The sequence below is a fragment of the Heloderma suspectum genome, chromosome 4, assembly GCF_057233095.1.
Source record: "Heloderma suspectum isolate Gila_16-S chromosome 4, 16-S_ref, whole genome shotgun sequence".
Lineage (NCBI taxonomy): Eukaryota > Metazoa > Chordata > Lepidosauria > Squamata > Helodermatidae > Heloderma > Heloderma suspectum.
In genome coordinates this window covers 39371729-39398246 of record NC_139461.1, presented here as the reverse complement: position 1 = coordinate 39398246, position 26518 = coordinate 39371729, and the positions used below count along the sequence as shown (strand labels likewise).

Here is a 26518-nt window from a genome sequence, read left to right as displayed (position 1 = left end):
TTTGCAATCCAGTGCTTCAGGGCAGCGTGTACATTTAAATTCCTTAATATATATAACTAAAATGTGACGAATAATATACAATAGAATCTATAGAATCTATTGAATAGATTCTAGTAGACCAGCCTCCTCCAACCTGGAACCCTTGAGATGTGTTGGAGTACAATACCCATCATCCCCAGCCAGGCTGGCTAGAGATGATAGGAGTTTTAGTCTAAAATATCTGAAGGGCACCAATCTGTGGGTGGCTGTAGTAGACAATAGGCAATATCTTTTTTTATAACAAAAACAAATTTCTGTCAAACCTTGTGTCCACAATTGTTCCAATAAATAACAAAGCTAGACCATTTATCCGTGATGCTAATATGTATTGATTATCAGCTCTTCTGTGTATGCTTTCTGTTAACTAATCCATTTTTGCTAAGCCCAGACATTTTAAACAGCCACTCACAAATCGAGGTTGACTGGGTGTTCTTCCCCTGCCTGGCTCAAATAATTTTGGCAGCTGTTAGTAAGTTTATAGCCAGTAATGTTTTAATATGAGAAATATCTGAATCAATTACATTTAAAAAAACAAATCAAGGGGTTAAACCAAAATTTGAACCCACAATATGTGAGTTTATGCTCAGAATTTGGTTCTGGTAATTCTAGATGTAATGATGCACCCATCACATATGGTAGAGATGGCTCCACCCCAGGCATTGCATTTCCAGTATTTAAACCTATTAACTGAATAGATCTAATTTAATCTTTACTTATGCTGGTGTTAAGTACCAGCAAAAGACCATTTTACATACGGAGAGGATTAAAGAAGCTGACTCTATAAGATTATTTATATTTAGCCATTTCTGTTCAGTAATCAGTGTCCCCCAGTCCCTTTCCATCAAAAGCTTAAAAATGTGTTTCTTTTTGGTTAAGCTGCATATTAAAGCATAAAATTTTACCAATAACCCTTTAGGTGACTAGTCAGATGGGCAATTAATAAATTTAATAAATAAATAAATAAATAAATAGGTCTTGGCTTACTAATAACTGCTCTGCTACTGTCAGTTTCCTAAGTGGTTTGTGGGACCTAATTATTTAACTAGGAAGCTCTGTGCTTGTAAATCTTCTGGTTTATTCTGATATCCTGTCTGGATGCTATTGGTCCATTTATCATCAAGATATCACATTATCTATGTTATTTCTTTCGTATATCTGAAAAGTGAGACCTCACCCTGCAATATTACATCTCTCATGCCTGATTATTGATGCTAAGGGGAAAGGCTAAATCTTTTTCCTTTTCATCTTGTCCCATCTATGTAAGAGTTGCTTCAGAGTTTACAATCCCTGTGGGGGGGCAGGGGTCTGCCCATTTTGTCTACGTAATTCTTTAAGGTGCCGTGTATGCTGATGCCACTATATTAATAATAATAAATATATGTAAAAATACTGATCTCATTTGGCTGTTTTGCCCTTGACACTATCATAGCCATTTATTTCTGTAGCGGTCTGATTTTTGCCCACCTTCCTCTAAATTTAAACAGGTGTATTACAAGGTACAGCGTCAACAAAACCATTAACAACATGCTTCTCTGTTTTGTTCTATGTTTCAGTCTTCAGTTTTTTAGCTTTGTTTTATTTCTTTTTTAAAAATCTTACTACAATTCTTAAAGTGCAATCCTATTCATATCTACTCAGAAGTAACCCCCATTGAATTCAAATGGGTTTACTTCCAGGTAAGTGGACATCAACTTTTAATATGATTGTACATTGCTTTAAGGGCCTAAAAGGTGTTTGAAATAAAACACTGATTTTAAACTTGTTTTATTTTAACATTGCACCTTAAGCTTCCCTAAATAAAAATGGGTTGCGTCCAATGTTAGTTTAATTTTTAAGTCCCTTTCATTTCAGTGGGTCTACTCTAAGTAGGACTGACATTAGATACAACCTGTAATATTTACACTTCTTCAGAAGATTCCAAGGGATTTCAGATGTGGTACTACCATTGAGAAGGCCCAACTCTGAAGTCTAATCAATCTCATTGCTCATAGTGGACAGGAGCAAGATCTAAGAAAGCAGGCTGAGGAGATGTATTTGTTTATATCAATTGTCAAACCAGCCCTAGAATTTATTTGATTAAAGAAGGTGGAGCCAGCTTGCCATTTAGTTCTGTACTTAGCTGTGCAATAGCACAGCAAAGAATTGGCATGATAGCTGGTATTCATCCTGGCACTTCACATTTTCTCTAGCAGAAATCTTTTTGGTGCAAAGAAATCGAGGAAAACAATAGAATGGGAAAGACTAGAGATCTTTTCAAAAAAATCAGAGATCTCAAGGGAACGTTTTGTGCAAAGACGGGCATGATAAAGGACAAAGAAGGCAGGGACCTAACAGAAGCAGATGAGATTAAGAAGAGGTGGCAAGAATACACAGAAGAACTATACAGGAAAGATCTTAATGTCCCTGATAGCCATGATAGTGTGGTCACTGAACTTGAGCCGGACATCCTCGAGAGTGAAATCAAGTGGGCCTTAGGAAGCATTACTAACCACAAAGCTAGTGGAGATGACAGTATTCCAGCTGAGCTATTTAAAATCCTAAAAGATGATGCTGTTATAGTGCTGCACTCAATATGCCAACAAATTTGGAACATTCAACAGTGGCCACAAGACTAGAAAAGGTCCATTTACATTCCAATTCCAAAGAAGGGCAATGCCAAAGAGTGTTCAAACTACCGTACAATTGCACTCATTTCACATGCCAGCAAGGTGATGCTCAAAATCCTACAAGCTAGGCTTCAGCAGCATGTGAACTGAGAACTACCGGAAGTACAAGTACGGGGTTTCGAAGAGGCAGAGGAACTAAAGATCAAATCGCCAACATTCGCTGGATCATGGAGAAAGCAAGAGAATTCCAGAAAAACGTCTATTTCTGCTTCACTGACTACGCTAAAGCCTTTGATTGTGTGGATCACAACAAACTGTGGCAAATTCTTCAAGAGATGGGAGTACCAGACCACCTTACCTGTCTCTTGAGAAACCTGTACGAGGGTCAGGAAGCAACAGTAAGAACCAGACATGGAACAACCGATTGGTTCAAAACTGGGAAAAGAGTACGACAAGGCTGTATATTGTCGCCCTGCTTATTTAATTTATATGCAGAGTGCATCATGAGAAACGCCGGGTTGGATAAATCACAGGTCGGAATTAAGATTGCCGGGAGAATTATCAACAATCTCAGATACGCAGACGATACCACCCTAATAGCAGAAAGCAAAGAGGATCTCAAGAGCCTCTTGTTGAGGGTGAAAGTGGAGAGTGCAAAAGCTGGTTTGAAACTCAACGTTAAAAAAAACTAATATCATGGCATCTGTCCCCATCACTTCTTGGCATATAGAAGGGGAAGAAATGGAAGCAGTGAGAGATTTTATTTTCTTGGGCTCCAAGATCACCGCAGACGGTGACTGTAGCCATGAATTAAAAGACGCTTGCTCCTTGGGAGGAAAGCTATGGCAAATCTAGACAGCATAGTAAGAAGTGGAGACATCACCTTGCTGACAAAGATTCGTATAATCAAAGCTATGGTTTTTCCAGTAGCAACGTATGGCAGTGAGAGCTGGACTATAAGGAAGGCTGAGCACCGAAGAATTGATGCTTTCGAACTGTGGTGCTGGAGAAGACTCTTACAAGTCCCCTGGACTGCAAGGAGGTCCAATCAGTCCATCCTAAAGGAAATCAACCCTGAGTGCTCATTGGAAGGACAGATACTGAAGCTGAAGCTCAAATGTTTTGGCCACCTAATGCGAAGAGAAAACTCTCTGGAAAAGACCCTGATGCTGGGAAAGAAAGGAGAAGGGGACGGCAGAGGATGAGATGGCTAGATAGCATCACTGATGCAATGAATATGAATTTGAGCACACTGCGGGAGAGAGCGCAGGACAGGAAGGCCTGGCGTGCTATGGTCCATGGGGTCATGAAGTGTCGAACACGACTTAACGACTGAACAACAAAATGTATGAGACTGGTTTAAACATCCACCTTCTCACTGAGTTCGTCTTCCCTCATTTGTCTGGCATTATGCTGAAAGAAAGAAAAACCCCTCAGCCCAAATAAACTTTTTTTTTCTTTTTCAAAAGTTTGCTCTGCAATTATAACTTTATCAGATGACTCCACTTCTAATTACTTTTAGCAGGAGCTATTTCTTGGTAGCTTATGCTATGCTTAAGATTGCATAAAAGTTAGCAGTGTATTTTTTTTCTCTTGAAGAGCTTTGCAGAATAATGATCTCTTGTCATCCACATACCTGCCAATATGTGAAAACCTCCTAGCCAGGACCGGTGTCAAAGCTCAAGCAGCTGTTGACACTCCAGCAGTCAGGAAGGGAGGCTACCAAGCCCTGCTGCTTGTCGCCACCATTTCCTCTTTGCTTAATTGATCGGAAGGTCCCTGGGAGGATGAGGAGATGGCGATGAGGAGGATCGTCAAAACCAGGCTCTAACCCTCTCCCTTGCCACTTAAACTGGAACAGATATTTAAACAGGCAGCAAATAAAGTGTGTGTATAGGATAATATTACCGGCCATGATTAATTTTCAATGGATGCTCTGTCCAGCATTCTACGACTACTCTCTCCAGTGGTCTAAAAATATCTGTTTATATTTCTTTCTACTCTGTGGGCAGCTTGAGAAAGATTAATTCAGTGTTTCTCAAACTTTCTGAACTCTAAGTTAACCTAATTTTAGACTTGCTCCACCTATGTGTTTGGCGGGTGTGTAGAAATTTTTGTGTGCTGCTAAAGGAATTCCTCTGCTATATCCAGGAACCTGTGGATCAGGGGAAATGGACATTAAAAAGTCTTGGCATGGCTGCTACTCACTTCCTACTGGTCTCTTGCCTGACAACAGATCTCACCTGCTTGTTCTAGGCCTCAGCCTGAAGGACACAACCTGAGCTGATGGTTCTTCTAGCTCAGAGCTGCAGACCTTCAGGCCTGGGGGCCAAATCTGGCCCTCCTGGGGTCCCAATCTGGCTCTCCAGGGTTCCTTAGATGGACATGACCCTTTCCCGGGGTTCACCTTCTTTCCTCTTACCTTCATGCTGAGGTGAAGAAAAATGGAGTAGAGGATACTCCTTGGAAAAGGGTGACAGTTAGGAGAAGAACTAGACGCCACTCTGCACCAGTGGAAGCAGTGGAGCTGTGGAACCGATTCCAGGTACTTGCGGATGAGACTGGAGGACAGCCTGCAGAGGAAGAATCACAGGGGAACCTGCATGAGAGTGAGCTAGAGGCTGAAGGTCAGTCAAACAGAGGCGATGAAACCCAGGCCTACAAGAAGAAGAAGAGAAGAGTGGTAGTAGTGGGAGACTCCTTGCTGCGTGGGATCGAGACCCAAGTATGTCGCGAAGACCCGTGGACTCGCCAGGTATGTTGTCTCCCGGGAGGACAGATTAGAGACGTGACTGAAAGGTTGCCTGCACTCATAAAGCCCACTGACAGGTATCCCTTTCTTGTCATCCATGTGGGAACAAATGATACCGCCAAGCGGAGCTACGAAGAGATCACGTCAGACTTTGAAGCTTTGGGAAGGAAACTCAAGAACTTTGGGGCCCAGATAGTTTTCTCATCCATCCTTCCAGTAGTTAGAAGAGGGATAGAAAGGGAATGAAAAATACTGCGGGTGAATGACTGGCTACGAAGGTGGTGCCGACGAGAGAGATTTGGATTCTGGGACCACGGGCTATACTTCCTGGAAGATGGGCTGGTGGCTAGGGACGGGTTGCACCTCACAAAGGATGGGAAGAATGTGTTTGGCCGCAGCATGAAGAACTTCATCAGGAGGGCTTTAAACTGAATCCTAATGGAGATGTAATGTTGGGGGTAGCAATGGACGTAGGCGCATGCACTGCAACGGAGAGAACAGCTCTGATAGAGCCCAATAATAGTCTTCAGACACATGTAGGAAGAAAGCCAGACTATGAAGCACATGGTCTTCGATGTCTATATACTAATGCCCAGAGTATGGGAAACTAAACAGAATGAACTTGAACTCTTAATACAAGAGGGAAATTATGACCTGATAGGTATAACTGAGACTTGGTGGGATGACTCTCATGACTGGAATACAGCAATTGAAGATATAACTTGTTCAAAATGAACAGGAGGAACAGAAAGGGAGGTGGGGTTGCATTGTATGTGAAAAATACATATCTCTGCACAGAAATACAGGAGGAGGAGCTTGGTAGCCCCATCGAGAGCATCTGGGTTGAAATAAATGGAGCAAAGAATAAAAGGAACCTGGTGGTCGGAGTCTACTACCGGCCCCCAATCAAGGAGAAGACAAGGATTAAACTTTTGAAAAGCAAATAGCCAATGTTTTAAGGAAGCATGATGTAGTAGTAATGGGGGACTTCAATTTCCCCGATATTTGTTGGGAGACAAATTCTGCAAAACATGGCCCCTCCAGGAAATTCTTGACTTGTGTGGCGGATAACTTCTACAGAAAGTAGAGGAAGGAACTAGCGGATCAGTTATCCTTGACTTGATCCTAACCAACAGAGATGACTTAGTGGATAAAGTAGCAGTTACAGGAACTCTGGGGGAAAGCGAACATGTTGTACTTGAGTTCTTGGTTCTAAGGGAAGCAAAAGCCGAGTGTAGTCAAACGCGTACCCTGGATTTTAGGAAAGCTGATTTTCATAAACTCAGAACAAGGATCAGTAAGGTCCCATGGCAAGTGACGCTAATGAGAAAAGGAGTCCAAGATGGGTGGGAGCTTTTAAAAAAGGAAATTCTCAAGGCACAATCACAAACAATTCCAACAAGAAGAAAAGGTGGAAGACAACAGAAGAAGCCAATGTGGCTTCACAAAAAGCTTAGGGATGACCTGAAAACAAAAAAGGACACATATAGGAAGTGGAAAGAAGGCCAAGTAACAAAGGAAGAGTACAGGCAGATAGCACAGAATTGCAGGGATGGCGTCAGGAAGGCTAAAGCTGAGAATGAGCTGAGGTTAGCAAGGGATGCTAAAAGCAACAAAAAGGCTTTCTTCAGCTACGTGCATAGTAAAAGGCAGAGGAAAGAAATGGTAGTTCAGCTATTAAATAAGGATGGCAAAACGATAACAGATGACAAAGAAAAGGCAGAGGTGTTCAATTCCTACTTTGGCTCAGTCTTCTCCCAAAAGAGGGTCTATGACCCCCCTGGCAAAGGCGAAGTACAGGCTGAAGGGGCAGGATTGCAGCTTGAGATCGATAGGCATATGGTCAAGGAACACCTAATGACTTTGAATGAGTTCAAATCTCCAGGGCCAGATGAACTGCATCCTAGAGTCATAAAGGAACTGGCAGAAGAACTCTCAGAACCGCTGTCTATTCTCTTTGAGAAATCATGGAGGACGGGGGAAGTGCCAGATGACTGGAGGAGGGCTAACGTTGTCCCTATCTTCAAAAAGGGTAAAAAGGAGGAACCTGGGAACTACAGACCAGTCAGTCTGACTTCAATCCCTGGGAAAATTCTGGAGCAGATGATAAAGGAATCCCTCTGGAAGCACCTTGACAACAATGCCGTGATTACTCGAAACCAACATGGATTTGTCAAAAACAAGTCCTGCCAGACAAATCTGATCTCATTTTTTGATCAAGTAACCTCCCTTGTAGACCGTGGGAATGCTGTAGACATCATATACCTCGACTTCAGCAAAGCTTTCGACAAAGTGCCCCATGATATCCTGATGAGCAAACTAGCTCAAAGTGGGCTAGATGAAACAACGATCCGGTGGATCCACAGTTGGCTACAGAATCGGACTCAAAGAGTGCTTATCAATGGGACCTTCTCAAGCTGGGGAGAGGTAACGAGTGGGGTACTGCAGGGCTCAGTCCTGGGCCCAGTGCTCTTCAACATTTTTATGAATGACTTGGAGGAGGAGGTGCAGGGAATGCTGATCAAATTTGCAGATGACACAAAATTGGGAGGGATAGCTAATACTTTGGAAGACAGAAACAAAATTCAAAGTGATCTGGTTAGACTGGAGTGCTAGGCAGAAAACAACAGAATTACATTTAATAGGGATAAATGCCAAGCTCTGCACCTAGGAAAAAGAAACCAAATGCACAGTTACAAGATGGGGGATATGTGGCTCAACCACACTACGAGCGAGAAGGATCTTGGAATTGTTGTAGATCACAAGCTGAATATGAGCCAACAATGTGATGTGGCTGCAAAAAAGGCAAATGCTCTTTTGGGCTGCATTAATAGAAGCATAGCTTCCAAATCCCAGGAAGTACTAGTTCCCCTCTACTCAGCACTGGTTAGGCCTCATCTGGAGTACTGTGTCTAGTTCTGGGCGCCACACTTTAAGAAGGATGCAGACAAACTGGAGAGGGTTCAGAGGAGGGCAACAAAGATGATCAGAGGACTGGAAACAAAGCCCTATGAAGAGAGACTGAAAGAACTGGGCATGTTTAGCCTTGAGAAGAGAAGACTGAGGGGAGATATGGTAGCACTCTTCAAGTACTTGAAAGGTTGTCACAGAGAAGAAGGCCAGGATCTCTTCTTGATCATCCCAGGGTGCAGGACACGGAATAATGGGCTCAAGTGACAGGAAGCCAGATTTCGGCTGAACATCAGGAAAAACTTCCTGACTGTAAGAGCAATACGACAATGGAACCAATTACCTGGGGAGGTGGTGGGCTCTCCCACACTGGAGACCTTCAAGACGAGGCTGGACAGCCATTAGTCAGGGATGCTCTGACTTGGATTCCTGCATTGAGCAGGGGGTTGGACTCGATGGCCTTGTAGGCCCCTTCCAACCCTACTATTCTATGATTTTATGATTCCCCCAACTATTGGTGGTTTCCCAGCTTTTGCACAGTGTGTCCCTATTCTAAGAGACTGAAGTGCCTCTCCCAAGACTTGGTTACTGGCAACGAGAGCTTTATGCGAAAATATGCTGGTATTTTGGCCTTGCCCTTTTTGCCTTTCCCCCCCACCAACAACTGGAGTACAGTTCCCCCCCCCCCCGAAAGCTTCTCTGAAAGGGAATTTAGCTCTTGGGCTGAAAGAGGTGCTGAACCCGTGCTCTAGCTGTAGTTTTTAGAATTCCCACTTGGGATCTTGGGATGAGAGATAGAGGCTGCCTTTACTTTAAAGAAACCCCCTGCAGTCCTCCAGTTGTGGAGCCTTTCCGTGTTTACAGTGGCTCCCAGATGGCGACCACATGATTGCTGAGAGGGGAAGCTTTTAATTTTCAAGGTTCCATAGAACTCAGTGAAACAGTGCCATCTAGTGGCTGTTTTAATCACGGAGCATTCCGACTTAAAAATATAGTTCATTAGTTCCGGATCTTTTTGAGATGGAATAACTAGCAAATACCTCTGGATGTGCCCTGGAGGTTGATGATGTAATGAAAAGGACCCACAAACGTCTGTGAGTGAGCAGTCTCAATGGCAGGATAAAAGCTCCATGTGAAGGAGCCCAGGGAGGAGGCTAAAACTGCTATCCTCTAACAATGACAGGCCACATAACAAGGATACAAATACAGGGACCAGATCCTGCAACAAATCCAGATGCCAGCTCTGTCCCCCATATCTACTCGGAAACACTATTACTGGACCTAATAATGTCATCCCCAATATTAGGGGCTCATTCACTCGCTTATTTTCCAGTGGGATATATGCCATCTTCTGTCAGCAATGCCTTTTTGCATTCTACATAGGGCAAACAGGCCATCTCTATGGAAAATAATAAATGGGCCCAAATCTGACATCAGAAATGGGAATATTAAGAAAACAGTGGAAGAACACTTAATCCTCCCAGGACACTGTATCACAGACCTTAAAGTGGCCACTGTGGAGCAAACAAACTTCAGAGGGAGATTAGAGCGAGAGAATGCTGAGATGGAGTTCATCAATAGATTTAATTCTATCTCCAGAGGCTTGAAACAGGATAAAGGATTTTTATCACAGGCATGTGTTTATTGGCTTAACTAGTGCCAGAATGTTATTAGCAACAGCTGCAGTGTAAATGACCACTGTTGATAATGTGATTGTCGCCATCAATACTTACTGCACTGAATTTCCTTCTGACCTCACTGGGCCTGTTCCCATGTCATGACAGCCTACTGTGGCTCAATTTCCCCACGGGGACTGTTGCGTTGTGCTGGGTGCCTGTAGGTGGCATTTTTGCATGGCACTCATGGGCACCCAGCTTGCTGTGCTATGTGAACCCAGGAGGCAGGGAATGTTTGAGGGTTAGACAACCCTCAAGTAACCCTAAAACAAGGCATGGGTTATTTGAGGGTTGCCTAACGCTCAGCCAACCCTGCTACCTTGGCTCGCACGACATGGCAAGCTGGGAGCCATGTAAAAATGGTGCCCATGGGTGCCCGGCATGATGCGACAGCCCTTAACAGTAAATTAAGCCATAGTGGGCTGTCATGTTGTGCGAGCCAGGTCACTGTTAACACTTCTTCCCCCCGCCGTCCCAGCATATGCACTGTATATAAACCAGAAACTCTCCATTGGAGGCATCAGAGGCAGTACTATGAAGTAGGCTATGCTTCACAAAAGCTTAGGCCAGAATATTATTTATTTATTTGATTTGTGCCCCGCCTTTCTACCAAAAATGGCACTCAAGGTGGCTTACAAACATAATTAAATTGATTAAAACAGTAATATGCATTAAAATGCAATAAGTACATAACAATTACAGAATAAAAAATAAAACAGCACTCAGCACCACAGACCCGCCCAAAGAATAAATTAGTTAGCCTTTCAGGTGCCACAAGAATCTTTTGTTGTTTTTGCTGCAGTAGGCTCACACAGCTACCCTCTAGAAATGGCTTCCCCTGGATCACTCTCAGGGCATTTCTACACCAGCCTTAAATCCTGCATTTAAAATGGGGCTTTCTGCTTCCGTTTTAAATTCAGGATCACAACTGACTCCCTTTACACGCGCTTCCTCCCCCCCCCTGCTTTTGGTTTCTTTGCGGGATTAGGAAGGGCTTCTTTACACTACAGCCACGTGCTTTGAACTCAGGGAGCTCCTTCCTTCTTGTGGCCCCAATCCTGGGTACTTAGTTACTTGGGAGTAAGCTGCATTAAACTCAGTGGGGCTTACATCTGAGTAGACATTAGATCACCCTTTAAGTCTGCAACCCTCAGGTAAGCCCCACTGAACTTAATAGGGTGCTCTGAAACAACAGGACGTTGCTTCAGAGCTTGGTGGGGTGGGGGATCAGATATGTCTCTCTTCATTGCAGGGAGGCATTTTACCCTCTTCTCCCTCCGACTGAGAAATGCAGAGGCAGGAGATGCAATTGGCAGGTGATTCTTGCCCTCACACCTGTCAAATCTGCTCCTGCATGCCCGGCTCCCATCCTCAATGCCTTCCTCATCCTGACTGCCCCCCAACAACCAAAAACAAATGCCCACAGCAGGCAGACAGAGCTGTTTCTTCCGCTATAGGAGAATTTCACATGGAGGTCATGGCGCTCCTGTTCCGTGGGCTGGAAAAAATACCCAATTTTTTCCGTTTGAGGAAAACGCAGGATAGGTGGGAGGAAATAGTGGGATAATGACTGGACAATGACGACGTCGTGTAATGGACCCGCCCAATTCAGTGAGTGAGCAACCACGAACGCACAATAAACTTGAGGTGTAGAGATCCCCTCAGAATCTCACGTCCCTTGAACCCCCTACAAATGTGTTTCAGCCTATACCTTTGGGAGCCTTGGGGGATTAATCTCGTCTTTTGTGCTGCATCTTCCAGGGGTTGGACTGCCTCAACATGGCTTAATGTATAGATTGCATCTGACTCTCCCTGGATCATTCTCAGTTAGCCCTGACATCAAAGCCAATGAAGCCTAGCTTTAGGGAAAGGTCTAGTCTAGGCTGAGGTAGCTACATCACAATAGGTAGCCCTAAGGTGTGTTTCTATAGAGCAGGCAAGCCCTGTTGCAGGGGGAGGAGAGAGTAAGACACAGTGCTTTTTCTGCAGTTGGCAGACCTATTGAAACATACAGTTGAAGAGAGCCATTTAAAATGTAATCATTCGGCGCTCCCCTGCGTTTTATCATCTCCTCCAGTGGCTTATCTCCCTCCCCCGTACTCCTTCTGCCATTCACTTTCCGGAAATTGTACCTATAAAAAGTATTTCAGCGAAATGTTAAGATAAGCAGCAGTGAACTCTCTTTTCAAACATCTATGGGGGCGCTTCAATATTCAAGAGTAAGGGGGGGTGCGCAGTACATTGTTTCTACAGGAAACTGCTATGTGAAGTTATACACAGGTGTGTTTTCTCCACTAAACATGAAATGAAACATGGGGGGGGGGGGTTGGAGCCTGTTGCTGCCTGCCACCCCTGCATTCCTTGCCCACATGGAAAAGAGGCCTAGGGTGCAATCCTATGCATGTTTTGACAGAAAAAAGTCATACAACTCCCAGCATGCCCCTGGCTGGGACATGCTGAGAATTGTAGGACTTATTTCTGTCTAAACATGCATAGGATTGCACCTGTAATGTAGGAAGAGTGCTACTGTGGGTAGAGAATGACATTTTGGAATGCTTTTTATGTTAAACACTCCCTGCAGATAGAAAACCAGTACATCGAGGAGCAGGATTCTAGCCTAGCCATGTGCCCACTATGCTAGTTTTTGATTTGCAGGGAGGTATTTTTGTGTATGTGTGTTTTTGTGCAGGGGAGCATTCAAAAGTGGTATCTCCCACCTGTTGTCTGAAGCACTCCAGGTGATTCTGCCACCTCATTCACACATTATTTTGTTGCATATGTATACCCAGCCTCAGGTTCTGTGCTTAGGGATGGAGCATCAGCTCTTTCCTTCCCAGACAGTGCAATATCAAATGTACAGAAACCTTGAAGTAATTTCTTTGTTGATTCCACCGTATCAGGTCTTGTTCTCAGGCCTTCCATCCTTGCATCTCTTCTCCAGGATATCTTGATGGATGCCTTAGGACTTCATGGCACTTTTCTCTGTCTGTCTCATGCTGGAGGCAGGGATAAGCATTGCTTGGGTTTCCTTTACCTTGATTTAGTGAGGCTCAGCATTCCACAGGCTGAGGGAATCATAGGAAGCTGTCGAGTGAGATCATTAGCTGGCAGTGTCTCGCAAAGGCTTCGGATGGGTCTTTCCCAGCCCTGCCTTGAAATAACTGGGGATTAAACCTCGGACCTTCTGCATATAAAGTATGTGTTGCCACAAAAATATGGCCAGAGCCAGTGGTGGCCCAAGACATTTTGCTGCCTGAGGTGAACGACAAGATGGCACCCCCCTGCCCAGTTCATATATAGAAGGTGACTGAACTGGCAGTTGAACTTCAGCACCGCTGTTGGGATAGTGTCCTCCATCACACCGGAGGCAACATGCTAGTTTAGGAGGACCAGGACTGGTTGTGTGGCATATAGACTTCAACAGAGGGGAGCAGCTGGAGAGTTCATGAGGAACAGCTGGCAGGCTGCCACTGCTGCTCCCCAGCACCTGCACCTGAGATGGTCACCTCACTTTCCTAAATGGTAGGGCCGCCCCTGCCTATGGCCTTTCCCTATCCTACATCAGAAATAACTTGATTGAGAAACACTATATCGAAGAGTTCTATTGGCTGAGGTTTCCTAGACACCCATGCAGAACGTTGAACAGAAATGTAATTCTTTCACAGTGATAATTTTTAGAATGAGTGGCACCAGAGGTCTACACAGGCTCACAAGCTCTTTCTCCATCACATGCTCGTAGACTGAGATCTGGCACTACAGATAGTTTCTGACGGTGAGCCCTGGTACAAACTTATTAAGGCTGGCTCTATGCAGTATAAAAACCTGCCATTAGGTACACTGGAACAGAATACATTGGAAGTCCTTGTTAATAAACTAAGCTCAATAGGTGGGACAATTTGGGTGTCTTTGGTAGTTGTCCATGTCTTATATCTGTATGGCTAACAAAGAGCCTTGTTTGGGAAAGTGAGGTAGTAGCATGCAGTCATGACCTCTCAGGGAGAAGTGGCTCTTCTAGAAGTGGCTGGAACAACAATCCACCAAGAAAAGCTTAAAAGCCAGTGTAGTGTAGTGGTGAGAGTGACGGACTGGGAGCCGGGAGATCCGGGTTCTAGTCCCCACTTGGCCATGGAAGCTCACTGGGTGACTTTGGGCCAGTCACAGACTCTCAGCCCAACCTACCTCACAGGGTTGTTGTTGTGAGGATACAATGGTGAGGAGGAGGATAATGTAAGCCGCCTTGAGTTCCTTGCGAGAGGGAGAAAGGCGGGGTATAAATGCAATACATAAATAAATAAATAAATTATTTGAAGAACAAAACTGCACTTCCAAAGTGTGTGTGATTATTGTCCAGGCTGACTACATTAGCAAATGAGTTCTGAGCTATTATTTATCTTTACAAGTTGCCTTACGTGACTTTTCTAATATATTAGGTATATTTTTCTTTGTTTCCAATTGCATCTTTAAAAGAAGATGTGACAATATGAAAGACCTACTGGATTCAGCCTGAATGGGTAAACACATTTTACAGCCTGAAGAGGACCAACAAATCCTTCCCTTTTCTCACTGGATTGCCTTGGGCCAGTAACTTCCTTTCAGCCTAACCTATCTCACAGGATTGTTGTGAGGATAACAATAGGGAGGAAAGGTAGAACATAAATTTAATAAAATGAAGTAAATAGTTTTATACTAGAAAAACATAATTGTCTTACACTATGTTCATAATAAGCCTCCCTAGCATGTAAAATAGCCAGTTATGCATTGCGTGTCGTGTACTTGTTTACATGCATGTGCACTAGAGACAAGGTGCATCCAAGTACCCTACCTGGAAATTTATCTTATAGACCCTGGAGAGGGAGCCTGAAGACTGACAGCAACTCTTATAATTCATATTAAACATTAAAAATTTGAGAACATCCTCTTCTAATATGGCCTACCCTTGTGCCCCTACCTTCTGCATGAACACCAACTCAAATTTTATTAACAGCAAAGACTACAAAGGGTCTTATGGCACCTTAAAGACTTAAGGCCCAATCCTATGCATGTTTAGACGGAAAAAGTTCTACAACTCCCAGCATTCCCCAGCCAGCACTGCTAGCTGGGGAATGTTGGGAATTGTAGGACTTTTTTGCGCATTTATTCTTGCACAGCCCTATGCGGGCCATATCCTACTTCATCAGGTCCATGGAGAATTATGGGGAATTTCAGGTTTATATACAGTGTATTGGGAGGGAGTGGGGTGGAGAATTGCAAACAGTGAGATACCTCAAGACTCTTTGTTGTTTTTGCTGCAATAGACTAACACATCTATCCTCTGGTGTTTCATAATGACACAGCCCTATACATATCTACTCAGAAGTAAGTACTACTGTGTTCAATGGTTTTTGTTGTTGTTGTTCAGTCGTTCAGTCGTGTCCGACTCTTCGTGACCCCATGGACCATAGCACGCCAGGCCTTCCTGTCCTGCGCTCTCTCCCGGAGTGTGCTCAAGTTCATATTCATTGCATCCGTGATGCTATCTAGCCATCTCATCCTCTGCCGTCCCCTTCTCCTTTTGCCTTCAGTCTTTCCCAGCATCAGGGTCTTTTCCAGGGAGTTTTCTCTTCGCATTAGGTGGCCAAAATATTGGAGCTTCAGCTTCATTATCTGTCCTTCCAATGAGCACTCAGGGTTGATTTCCTTTAGGATGGACTGATTTGACCTCCATGCAGTCCAGGGGACTCGTAAGAGTCTTCTCCAGCACCACAGTTCGAAAGCATCAATTCTTCAGCGCTCAGCCTTCCTTATAGTCCAGCTCTCACAGCCATACATTACTACTGGGAAAACCATAGCTTTGATTAGACGGACCTTTGTCGGCAAGGTGATGTCTCTGCTTCTTACTATGCTGTCTAGGTTGGTCATAGCTTTCCTCCCAAGGAGTCAATGGTTTTTACACCCAGGCAATTACAGCCTTTCAGCACATCCTATGCATGTCTATTCAATAAGACTTACTCACCGGTATGTGAGCATAAAATTGCAGCCTAAATCCCTCTTCTCCCCCCCCCCCGCCCCCCACTTGCTTTCCTTTTTTTAGGTTACTGTATGGCACAGAAATAACTCAATGGATAAAGAAACTTGAGCTGGCATGTTGTTGTTTTCCTGCTGCAATGGGTGGGAGGTGGAGGGGGTCCAGTGAGGGGTCCAGAGAGACTGTGCGAGGGGACACCTCTACCATCACCAAAAGCTAAGCTAGTGAAAAGCTCAGAAAGACCACCATTTCAGATTCCTTGTGTGCACTCTCACAGCTTCCTGGAGACCCCCTCCCCCAAGTGGGGGGTGCAAAATGAAGTCCCTTCTGCAGAAAAATGATTTTTCTACACTTCTCTTTATGACCAATGTTGATCATAGCTGTGACTTCACCTATTGGCTAAACACAGGGAAAGATATCAGGCTCATTTCTGACAAAATGTTTGGCAGGTGCCTGAATGTTTTGTCTCCTGTCTCGGGTTCTACAAGGGCTAGAGACTTGCTGTTTTTTATTTGAAAGTTAGGAATGTGGGCTAGCTAGTGGGCCCCTCTGATTGTGGGCTGGGGGCTGCAAACCCCTTAGCCCTATTGTTAATCTGGTGATAGCCAGGATCCTAAGACCATCCTCAAAGGCCCTTCTTCAGGTGCCCCTCCCTTCTGAATTAGGCGAGGCAGGTGGGTGCTAAGGAGAAGAGGGCTTTTTCAGTGGTGGCACCTCTGGAATGCCTTCCCCAAAGAGGCTTACCTGGCACCTACATTATAGGCTTTTTGGCACCAGGTGAAGACCTTCTTGTTTTCCCAGGCTCTTTAGCCCTGCAGTTTAAAAACTAATAATACATTTTTTAGATCATTGCCCTGTTGCAGGCTTTTACCCTGGTTTTTACTTTGGTTTTGTTATTTTTTAAACCTAAGGATTTTATGTTATGTTTTACTATGTTGTTGTATTTTATGGTTTTAAATTTTGTTCTGTGAATTGTCCAGAGAGCTTCAGCCATTGGGCAGTACAGAAATATAATAAATAAAATATTAATACATAAACAGATCATTAGAGGGGGGAGTCATAATGCTGCGCTTCCAAGAAACTTTCTATTTCTTATGACTGTTTATTAGATTTATATTCCACCTTTTTTGTAAGGAGCACAAGGCAACATACATGTGTCCCCCTTGCCCCATTTTATCCTCACATTTTATCCCTTGCCCCATTTTATCCTCTGTGAGGTAGATTAGCCCAAGAGATAGGGCATCTCTACACCAGCCTACAATCCTGCATTTAAAACGGGGCTTTCTGCTTCCGTTTTAAATGCAGGATCACCACGGACTCCCTTTATATGCACTTCCTTCCCCCCCTCTTCTCCCCGTATCTGAGTCTTCCATTATCTTTCATTGATCTCGCTCCTCTTCTTGCTGCTGTTACGCTTTTCATGGAGGAAACTGAAGCGGAACACAATGGGGTAATTTGACAGCTCATTATCTGCGATCTATTTAAAAACGGGACAAAGGGCATTTAGTGCAGGAGACGCCTTGGAAGGTCACGGCATCATGTAAAGAGCCCATAAACGTCCGTGAAGGAACAATCTCAATCGCAGAATAAAAGCTCAGTGTGAAAGAGCCCAGAGTGAAGGGCCTAAACTCATCCAGTAAAGTTGCCCTCCCCAAGAAGGCTTTTGGCAGCCAGGCAAAGACATTTCTGTTCTCCCATACATTCTAGGTTCTAGTTTTTACCATTTAGATTTGCCTGTAAAGTACTGGAATGGCTGCCTTTATATGTTGTATTTCTTGTGCTGATTATTGTCGCTTTAACAGTGTACTGATTTTATTATATTATCATGTAACCCTCCCAGAGAACTGAAAACCAGCTTCTGTATTATTCCACAAGCAAATTACTTGTTGTTTTTAAAATAAGAACGGCTCTTCAGAGTTTAGTGTGAAGCCATCTGTTAAGTGTCTTCAGCTGAGCCAGTGGACGAAGGGGAAAGTTTTTCTAATGCAGGGGTGGGCAGCCTATGGCTATCCAGATGTTTTGGTCTACAACTCCCGTCAGCCCTAGCCAGCCTAAATGATGGTGAGGGATTATGGGAGTTGTAGGTCAGAACTCTTCTTGTGGGCTGGTGGACGTGGGAGTGGATGGAGAGTAGACAGTAAGAACACGTTCTTTTTTTTTATCAGATCATATGTCTGGACCTCTTAGACCCTAAGGCAGGGGTGGGCAACACATCACGGGGGGGTCTCATGTGGCCCATTGGCTCCCCAATGTGCCTATTTTATTTTTACAAGAAAAAAGTTTTTTTTTAAGTCGTGGTTTGCCACTGAAACAGCTATGGAGGCTTAGAATGGACAAATTTAGCTTGCTTTGGTAGCAAACTGTGACTTTCAATAATTCTCCCCCCTTTTTATGATGGTGGTGGGGTGGTGGTGGAGTATGATCTGTGGCAGGTTGGGGGGAGAGGCAAAATTGGCCCCTGGACTGTCCAAAGTTGCCCACTCCTTCCCTGACACTTAAGGCATGTCTGTGCAAGAATCCACCCTCCCCCTGCTGCACTGTTTCCATATATTTGTTTTTCCAGTCTTTGGACATCCACCCATGACACAAGGGGCCAAGGGGATTTCATTTGCTTTGGGCAAATTTCCCCTTTTTTTACTTGTTTGTTTTAACCACAATTTCATGTGCATCAAAGCTAATATTTTTCGATGCTAACCAGGTTCCATCTCAACCAGGGCTTGCAAACCCTGGTTAAGATAGGAATCCTGGTTAGCATTAGCCATGCTCGGTGTGAGTGCAGACATAATGCTAGACCACGATGAATGCTGACAAAGATAGGGTGGGGAATTCATACAGGAATGGGGAGGAGGATGGAGGAAGAAATATGAAAGACCACATCATACTCCTGGTCTTTTAAGCATGGTCAAGAGATTGATGGAATTATTTCTATGCTGGGCAATTAAGATCAGTAGTCTGGAGACAGATAGCTTTTACTAGGTTGTACCCATTAATCACTGGAGTGTGCTTTTTCATGGTGCACCAATGATTGCCAAGGTCCTATTTTAAAACAAACACACCACCTTTCCAAAACCAGTAGAGCAATACTATTTTTCTAACAAATAGCTTTTAAAAATACATAGAATAATGTGATTATTTAAAATCTATGTACTCACGAGTGTGAAAAAGTTCACAGCTGGTGAAAATTAACAGCTCACTTGTGTACATTCTTGACTCAAAATGGGGTTTTTAGATGCAATGTGTAATAATTAAGGTATCAATCAGGATACGTAAGCAGACCAATTTCTTTCCTGTTCATGTTAATTGTTGCATCTTTTTTATTGCATTGGTTGGGTTTAAAATAAAAAAAAATCTCATCCCTTCTAGGATTAGATGTGCCCTTGAAATGTGAATGTGATTTCTGGAATTGCAAGGAAAGGGCTTTTGGGTCCCATTGCATGCTTTTATGTATGTCTGTTTTTCACCTGCAGTAAAAACCGGCTTGTGACTATAGTGCCAAGTGATGTTCCGTTCAATACCAGAAGAGCCTACACCAGTGAAGATGAAGCTTGGAAATCTTACCTGGAGAATCCCTTAACAGCAGCTACTAAGGCTATGATGAGCATCAATGGAGATGAGGACAGTGCTGCTGCTCTTGGATTACTGTATGATTATTACAAGGTAGGGAGCTCAAAGGTTGTACATCTGCTCCCCTGAAATCTGCTCGCTGGAGCACTTTATACAAGCTACACTGGTTCCTGGGCCGTTCCTGGCCCCACTTAAAGGTGGTGGTTATAACCTACAAAGTCCTAATTGGCTTGGTATTTGGAAGAATGTCTTCTCACAAATGTATCTGCCTGGCCTTTATGGTTTTCATCGGAGGTCTTGCTCTATAACTCTTTGCTTTCATAAGTATGGTTGGCTGGGGCATAGGACAGGGCCTTTTCAGTACTGGCACCAATGTTGTGATTGCACTTCCTCAGGAGGCCCAGTTAGCTTCCTCCTTTTTAGTCTTTGGGCCAGGGGTGCAGAACCTCAGATCTGGGGGCCAAATCCACCCCCTTGGGTTCCCTAGATGGCATGCCCCTTTCCCCCAGTGGGGAGGTGGTTTCCTGGCTTTTGTGCAGTTTTTTCCCCAGTCTAAAATCTTGAAATACCTTTCCTAAGGCTTAGTTACAGACAGTGACATTTTATGTGTCTTTTGTTGTTGCTTTAAATACCAGTCATTAGTGGGGACAGGGCCAGCATCAAGGGTAGGCATGGATGGGCAACTGCCTAGGGCCCACACCCCAGCAGGTCCCCACTGACAAGAGATTCATGGAGTTACTCCTCCTCTTTACCATTGCAGCCTGCTTGTTCACCTGCATCTTGCTCTGACCCAGACAACAGCAGTGATGATGATGAGGAGGAGCAGTAGATGCCGCTGCCTACTTGCCTGCTTGCCTTCTTGCTCACAGGTTCTCTGCTGTCACGCAAGCAAGTGGTAGCAATGATGAGAAAGAGGATGAGGAGCAATAGCAACTGGTGACAGTGGTGCTGAGAATTCATGGAGGGAGGGGGCGTTTTGAGGGTATCTTGCCCAACAGGCCTCAAAGACCTGAAGCCAGCACTGGCGGGGGCAGTGAGTTCAGGATCATGATCACAGTGCACCGGAGAGGGGGTTACCCCTTTCCTCTTGTGCTGCAGTTCCAGTATGCTATTTGGCTCAGCGGGGAAGCACCCATTACGTTAAACTGCCCTCTGGTCCCGATCCTGTTCTGCCTCCCCACTCTTAGTTGGCTGGCATTTAAATTAAAAAGAAGGAAAATATGCAGAGAACTTCAAGAGAGACATCTAGCGTTGCATGAAGTTTGCCCCTGGAATTGTGGGAAAACCCCTTGTGATGCCTTGATCTTAAAATGTGATAGGTCACCCGGGGTGAGATGAAACTGCTTGGAGGGCCATATCTGGCCCACCAGCCAGCCACCAGTCCTGCCATACATAATCGAGACTAGTCCTACTATTTCTGGCCTTGCTGAAGGATTCATTTTTTTTACAAATAAATTCTGCTATCACACTCACCTGATGTGTCCTGTTGTTTCAGGTTCCCAGAGATAAAAGACTGTTGTCTGTTAACAAAGTGAGTGATAATCAAGAAGACCAGGATAAAAGGTACAGTATTATTGAAAACAGCATCTCACTAAACTTACGTCTGAGAAAAAAATCAGATTGGATATGAATAGAAATGAAACTTGATGGCTTGTGATCTTCTTCCTCCCCCTGGCATCCCACTTCCAAAAAGGAGGCTGTGAAGGAAAGCAGCTGTGACATGTACCCAAAAGTAAAATTAGCCAAGTTTTTAAAAATTCAAGGAACTGACAAGCTGAAGAAACTGAGGGAAGTGTGAGGATTATGGAAGTCTGCAACCAATGTACTGTGGTGTCAAGTCCACAAGCATTTCTTCTGGCTCATCCCCTGGGGTTGTGTATGTAGGCCATGCATCAAAACTTCTGTCTGCAATCTTTACAACACCTATTTCGAAGTAATGTGAATAGAGCTATGGTTCATTATTGTTTTAATCCAGGTGCAAATGGTTGTGCTGTTCAGGCACCTTGGGATGCTTCAAGGAAGGGATATGGGAAGTGACCCCACGGGCTGGAGAGGGCAGTGGGCCATGACAGGGGTGTTTTTCCTGTGTTTTGTGTGTTTGTGTTTTGCCTGGTGTTTGCCTGGTGTTGCCTTGTGTGATTTTTGGTTGTGTGTTGTGTATGTTTGGGTTCCCCCCACAGGAACCATTTTGTGACAGCACCCACAACACTTTCCCAACATGCCAAAAATGTCCACCTGTCCAAAAAGATTAGGATTCCTGCACACACTACACCACACAAGTAAGATGTAATGTTAAAACTTAGCTCATTATCTTTTGTTCACTTTTTCCCCTTAGAAACTGTCTTTCTACCAGTGAAACTCAGAGCAGCTTGAGCAACAGTGGTGAAAACAGAGTGCAGGTCTTGAAAACTGTACCGGTAAATCTGTCCTTGAATCCGGAGCAGCTGGAGTCGTCCAAAAGGGAGCAGTTCAGTTCCAGCGTATCTGGAAGCCCAACCTCCATTTCTGTGACAGGAGTTATGGTGGTGAAAGCAGAAGAGTATACCCCTATTTACATGGCTCCATCGGTGCATTACGCAAGGGGAGAAAATGAAGAGCACCGTGGGGTTATATTTGAACATGCACATTATGACGTGCCCAACATCACACCCCATTCAACCTACATGAAAGATGACCAGCGGAGCACTCCCGATAGTACTTACAGTGAGACTTTTAAAGACGGAGGGACAGAGGTATGTCTGTCAATTGGGGCACTGCGGGTGTGGAAGCAGTGACTTATTTATTCGTTTGTCACATGTGTATCCCACTTTCCTCAAAGGAGCTCTGGTGGTTCTCTCATTTTCTCTACCACAATAACCTTGTGAGCAGTGCCGCCTCCAGGTTTTTGGGGGCCCATGGGCAAGACACCCTCAGTGGGCCCCCTCCCTCAGTGAGTCTACCTTCTCACTGCCATTGCTGTGAGCTGCTCATCCTCTTCTCATCATTGCTATCCTCTGCTTGCTTGACAGGCAGATAGGTAGTGAGCAAGTAGGCAATGACATCTGCTGCTCCTCTTTCTCACCGTCACTGTTGCCTGGGCCAGAGTGAGAATTAGGTGAACAAGCAGGTTGCAGTTGTAAAGAGGAGGAGCAACTCCAGGGGCTCTTGTGGGTGGGGACCTTCTGGGCTGTGGGCCTACAGCAGATGCCCAACCATGCCTACCCTTGGTGCCAGCCCTGTCTGTGAGGTAAGTTGAGCTGAGAGATAATGGCTTGCCCAAGGCTACCCAGTGAACTTCATGGCTGAGCAAGGATTTGAGCTGGAAGTTGCCCCAACCAATGCCAAATAAGAGGGACAGTCCAATGATCTGTCCCTTCAGATGCTTTCTTCCAGGTGCTCTGCTATCCAAGATAAGGCAGGAGGCAAGAGAGGCTTCTCAGTGGTGGTACTCAGCTCGTGGAATTTTCTCCTAGGGATGTACGGACTGTGTAAAATCTGCTCCGTCTGTGTTTCATGGATTGTCAGACACCTTTTGTTCCATCATCTGCCCACAGATGGATGCGAATATTTTTTTTTGGTCCTGTGGAAAAATATGCAAATAATTAAATAAATATTTACGTAATTAATTCTTAGTACATAACATTTGGCATATTGTCCCCCATCCCCCCCCCCATTCCATTCAATGTTTCCTCAGCAGAAACTTACGGATTTTCCTACGAATGTATATGCGTAAATTTCAGGAAAGTAAAAAAATCATCTGAAATTCCACGGACTCTGGGCCTGAGGGGGCCACTCTGCAGCGGATTCCACAGGTCGGATTCTTAGAAATCCAAATTCATTTTAGTCTGTCTCGAATTTCTCCAGCATCCCTATTCTCTCCTCAAGAAGTTCCCCAACACTGTTATTCTTTTAGCACCAGGCAAAGATAGTTTTATCCCCTCAGGCTTTTTATTGTATTAATTTGACATGCTGGTAATTTATTATGTTTGTTTTTACCTTGTTTTGCCTACCTTGTTTTTGTAAAGTTCTGGATCCTTTGCTGTGATGTGGAACATAGATCTTTTAAATAAATAGAATAATCTTTTGAAAGGGTGCCATCGGAATCCCTTTTACTGAGGGAACTGGATATATTATGAATTATTTGTGCTTTCTCAAGGGTGGAGTAATGTAGACATAGCATCATAGTTAGAGCAGAGTTAACAATTCATTTCCATCTTAGATCACAACCTTTTGCATTTATATTTTTAAAAAACAGTGGTTTATTTTAGTTATCAAATGCAGCAAATGGATGTGATATCACACTGACAGTATTACAGTGACAGCAGTGTTCAGTATTAATACTGAAATATATTACCTGGCCAGATCATGGCTTCTGAATCACTCAGGCAGTCTGCATGAGTAGAGAAGGCTTTTTGTTGCAGAACCCCTGACAGGGGCTGAGGAGGACATGATGGAGGAGGCAGGGACAACAGGTTCATTACTGTTCTTCCCTCATGCACTTCGAATTTCATGAGAATGAACTTCTGAATAGGGCCACACTCAACTCTAAATTTTCAAAATGTGAGAAATATTTAGGCCAATGAAGATCTAGAACATTAACTATTTGTCCAGTGCCTTGTCCTACTTTTGAAATTAGGACTGTAGTGTTTAATAGATTAATTGGTTAGATCAGCCTTCCATAACCTGGCACCCTCCAGATGTTTTGGACTACAACTCCCATCATCCCCAGCCAACATGGCCCATGGTCAGGGACAACGTGGGTTGCGGTCCAAAAACTGGAGGGCACCAGGTTAGGGAAGGCTGGATTAGATGAATTATTCAAAAATACTTTTAATTGACTAAACATTGGCTTGAGACGGAAGATTTTTTAAAAATCTTATCTTCAATACAGGTATTTACAAAAAGTACAAATGGCAAACACCAGGCTTCCCCAACATGTTGCCTTCCAGATATGCTGGATTGCAACTCCCATCATTCTCAGCCAGCTTGGGGAATGATGTGTTTTTCAGTCAACACCTCAGGGCAGTCCCAGGTTGGGGAAGGCTGGAAACACTGTCTGAAAAGAAGCATCCCATCTTTTTCTCTCACACAGAAGGGAATGTCTCTTCTAAGACAATGCCTGCTGTTGTGCCCCATCTAAAAACAAAATACGGTTTTGGCTTCAAAAATATTGAGTTGGATCCAGTCATGCTCAGAGTAGGCCCACTGAAATCATGGGCCTTAAGTTAGTGATCAAATTATGACTTATTGTTCTTGTTAGGCCTGCCCAAACCATGATTAAGTCTGCATCCAACCCATTGTTTTTATCCATATGCACATTTACAGAATTGTAATTAACAGCTTAATCGATTGATCAAATGAATAGTCTTATGGCTGTCATCAGAGGAGCAATTTGATTTGACTTCCTGCTCAACTAATTTTGATGCATACTTTCGCTCCATCTTTCAGAAATATCGCAGTGGTTCTGTGGGACCTGAGGAATACATTTATGAACAATCAGCCAAGTAAGTAACAGCAGTGTCTGGACAGTTGAAATAGATTCATAAAGGCTTCTAGTTGGACTCAGGCTAAAATATATGGTATATGGGACCCCAATTTTGCTTACCCTATACTTAATGGCCACCTCATCTTTCAGGACTCTGTGGTGCCCTCCCTTTAGCATACCTATTCCCTATTTTCCACTCATATCTCTCTCAGTGACTCACTTAACTGGTAAAGGTATAACAACTATTACTTCTCCAGATAACAGAAAGCAGAAATTTGGCACACATCTCATTCAAGGCACAGTAATTACAAATAAATAAAGAAATGTCATTTTTGGCTCTCCCCCATGAAATTCAGATGAAGTCTGCCTTGTAACAGTGACCAGCATTAGCGCATTTAATATGTATTATTTGTGCAACATAGCAAAACAATGCGTATTGGATATAACATTGGCCACTGGATTTTTTTCCCTGCACACTCTTCCTAACTGCCAATAGAAAACCACAGTCTAAAGAGTATTCCTCCTCCTACACACAAATACACACACACAGCTGTATGGGAGCAGTTTCCCCGTGGTACTCTGCTATGTGGTATAGTAATGTATGTGTTATCCCATAATTATATGAGGAAAGCTGATTGTATGGGTTTTGTCCCACCCAATTACCACCCTATCAGGAAGGAGGATGATGATCAGGTGGAAAAGACCAGTTTGATTGGCTCTGCCAATTGGTTGCTATATTCAGACACAGCTGTGAATTGCCCCATGACCAAGCCTTCTGGCTGCTGATGGGAATAATAACATAAGGACAACCCCCATATCATCTGTTGTTTCGTACTTTACCAATGTGACATAGAACAAGACGTCAGGGAAGCAGTTTTTCATTGGCTGTAAAGATATACGATATAAATTGAGCCTTTCTTTGCTTTTAAGGGACCGCAATGCTAAGGCAAGACATTTGAAATTTAAAGCCTTAAGGGTTAATGTTCTTCTAGATGGAAATCTTCACTCAAGAAATATCTATGTTATGGAACTAAAATCTGAATCCAATGCCCACTGAGATTATTGGGATTATTGCTGTTGATTTTTGATCACATAGGTTTTTGAGGCTCATGGCCAGATAATAGCAGAAGAATACAAATTAGAAATTACTGTGTATAAAAACTATACCTACATCTCACTCCTCCCAGTCTAGGGCATGAATGATGATTTGGAAGTAATTTCCCTTGTGGTTTAGACAGAGATTGCAAAATGTGGTCAGGTATATTATGTCTGGGTTTAAGAATATTGTTGGAATAGTCTCTGTTCACAAACAGGAGCCCAAATTGCTGTTGATGAACCAACAGTCAAGACTACTACTTTAGCCTGACTTTATCTTGCAGTAAGAATTTGAAGACCTTTTCACATTTTTGGTGAGGAATAATGTTCAGTCAATGATAAATCTATATATATTAATAGCCCTGCAGAAAAATTCTAATTAAGGAATACTGGGCCCAAACTTTCTGA

General features: G+C 43.7%; 1 protein-coding gene across 2 annotated transcripts in view; it reads left to right on the top strand.

Moving 5' to 3' along the window:
• Positions 1–26518, top strand: part of GRHL2 (grainyhead like transcription factor 2) — a 121113-nt gene that overhangs the window by 15459 nt on the left and 79136 nt on the right. For both annotated transcript variants that reach the window (XM_084849002.1, XM_084849003.1), the window contains exons 2-5: positions 19455–19644; positions 21047–21114; positions 21887–22283; positions 24979–25034. In XM_084849002.1, the coding sequence (XP_084705128.1) occupies positions 19455–19644; positions 21047–21114; positions 21887–22283; positions 24979–25034 (711 nt within the window). The remainder of the gene's footprint in view (positions 1–19454; positions 19645–21046; positions 21115–21886; positions 22284–24978; positions 25035–26518) is intronic.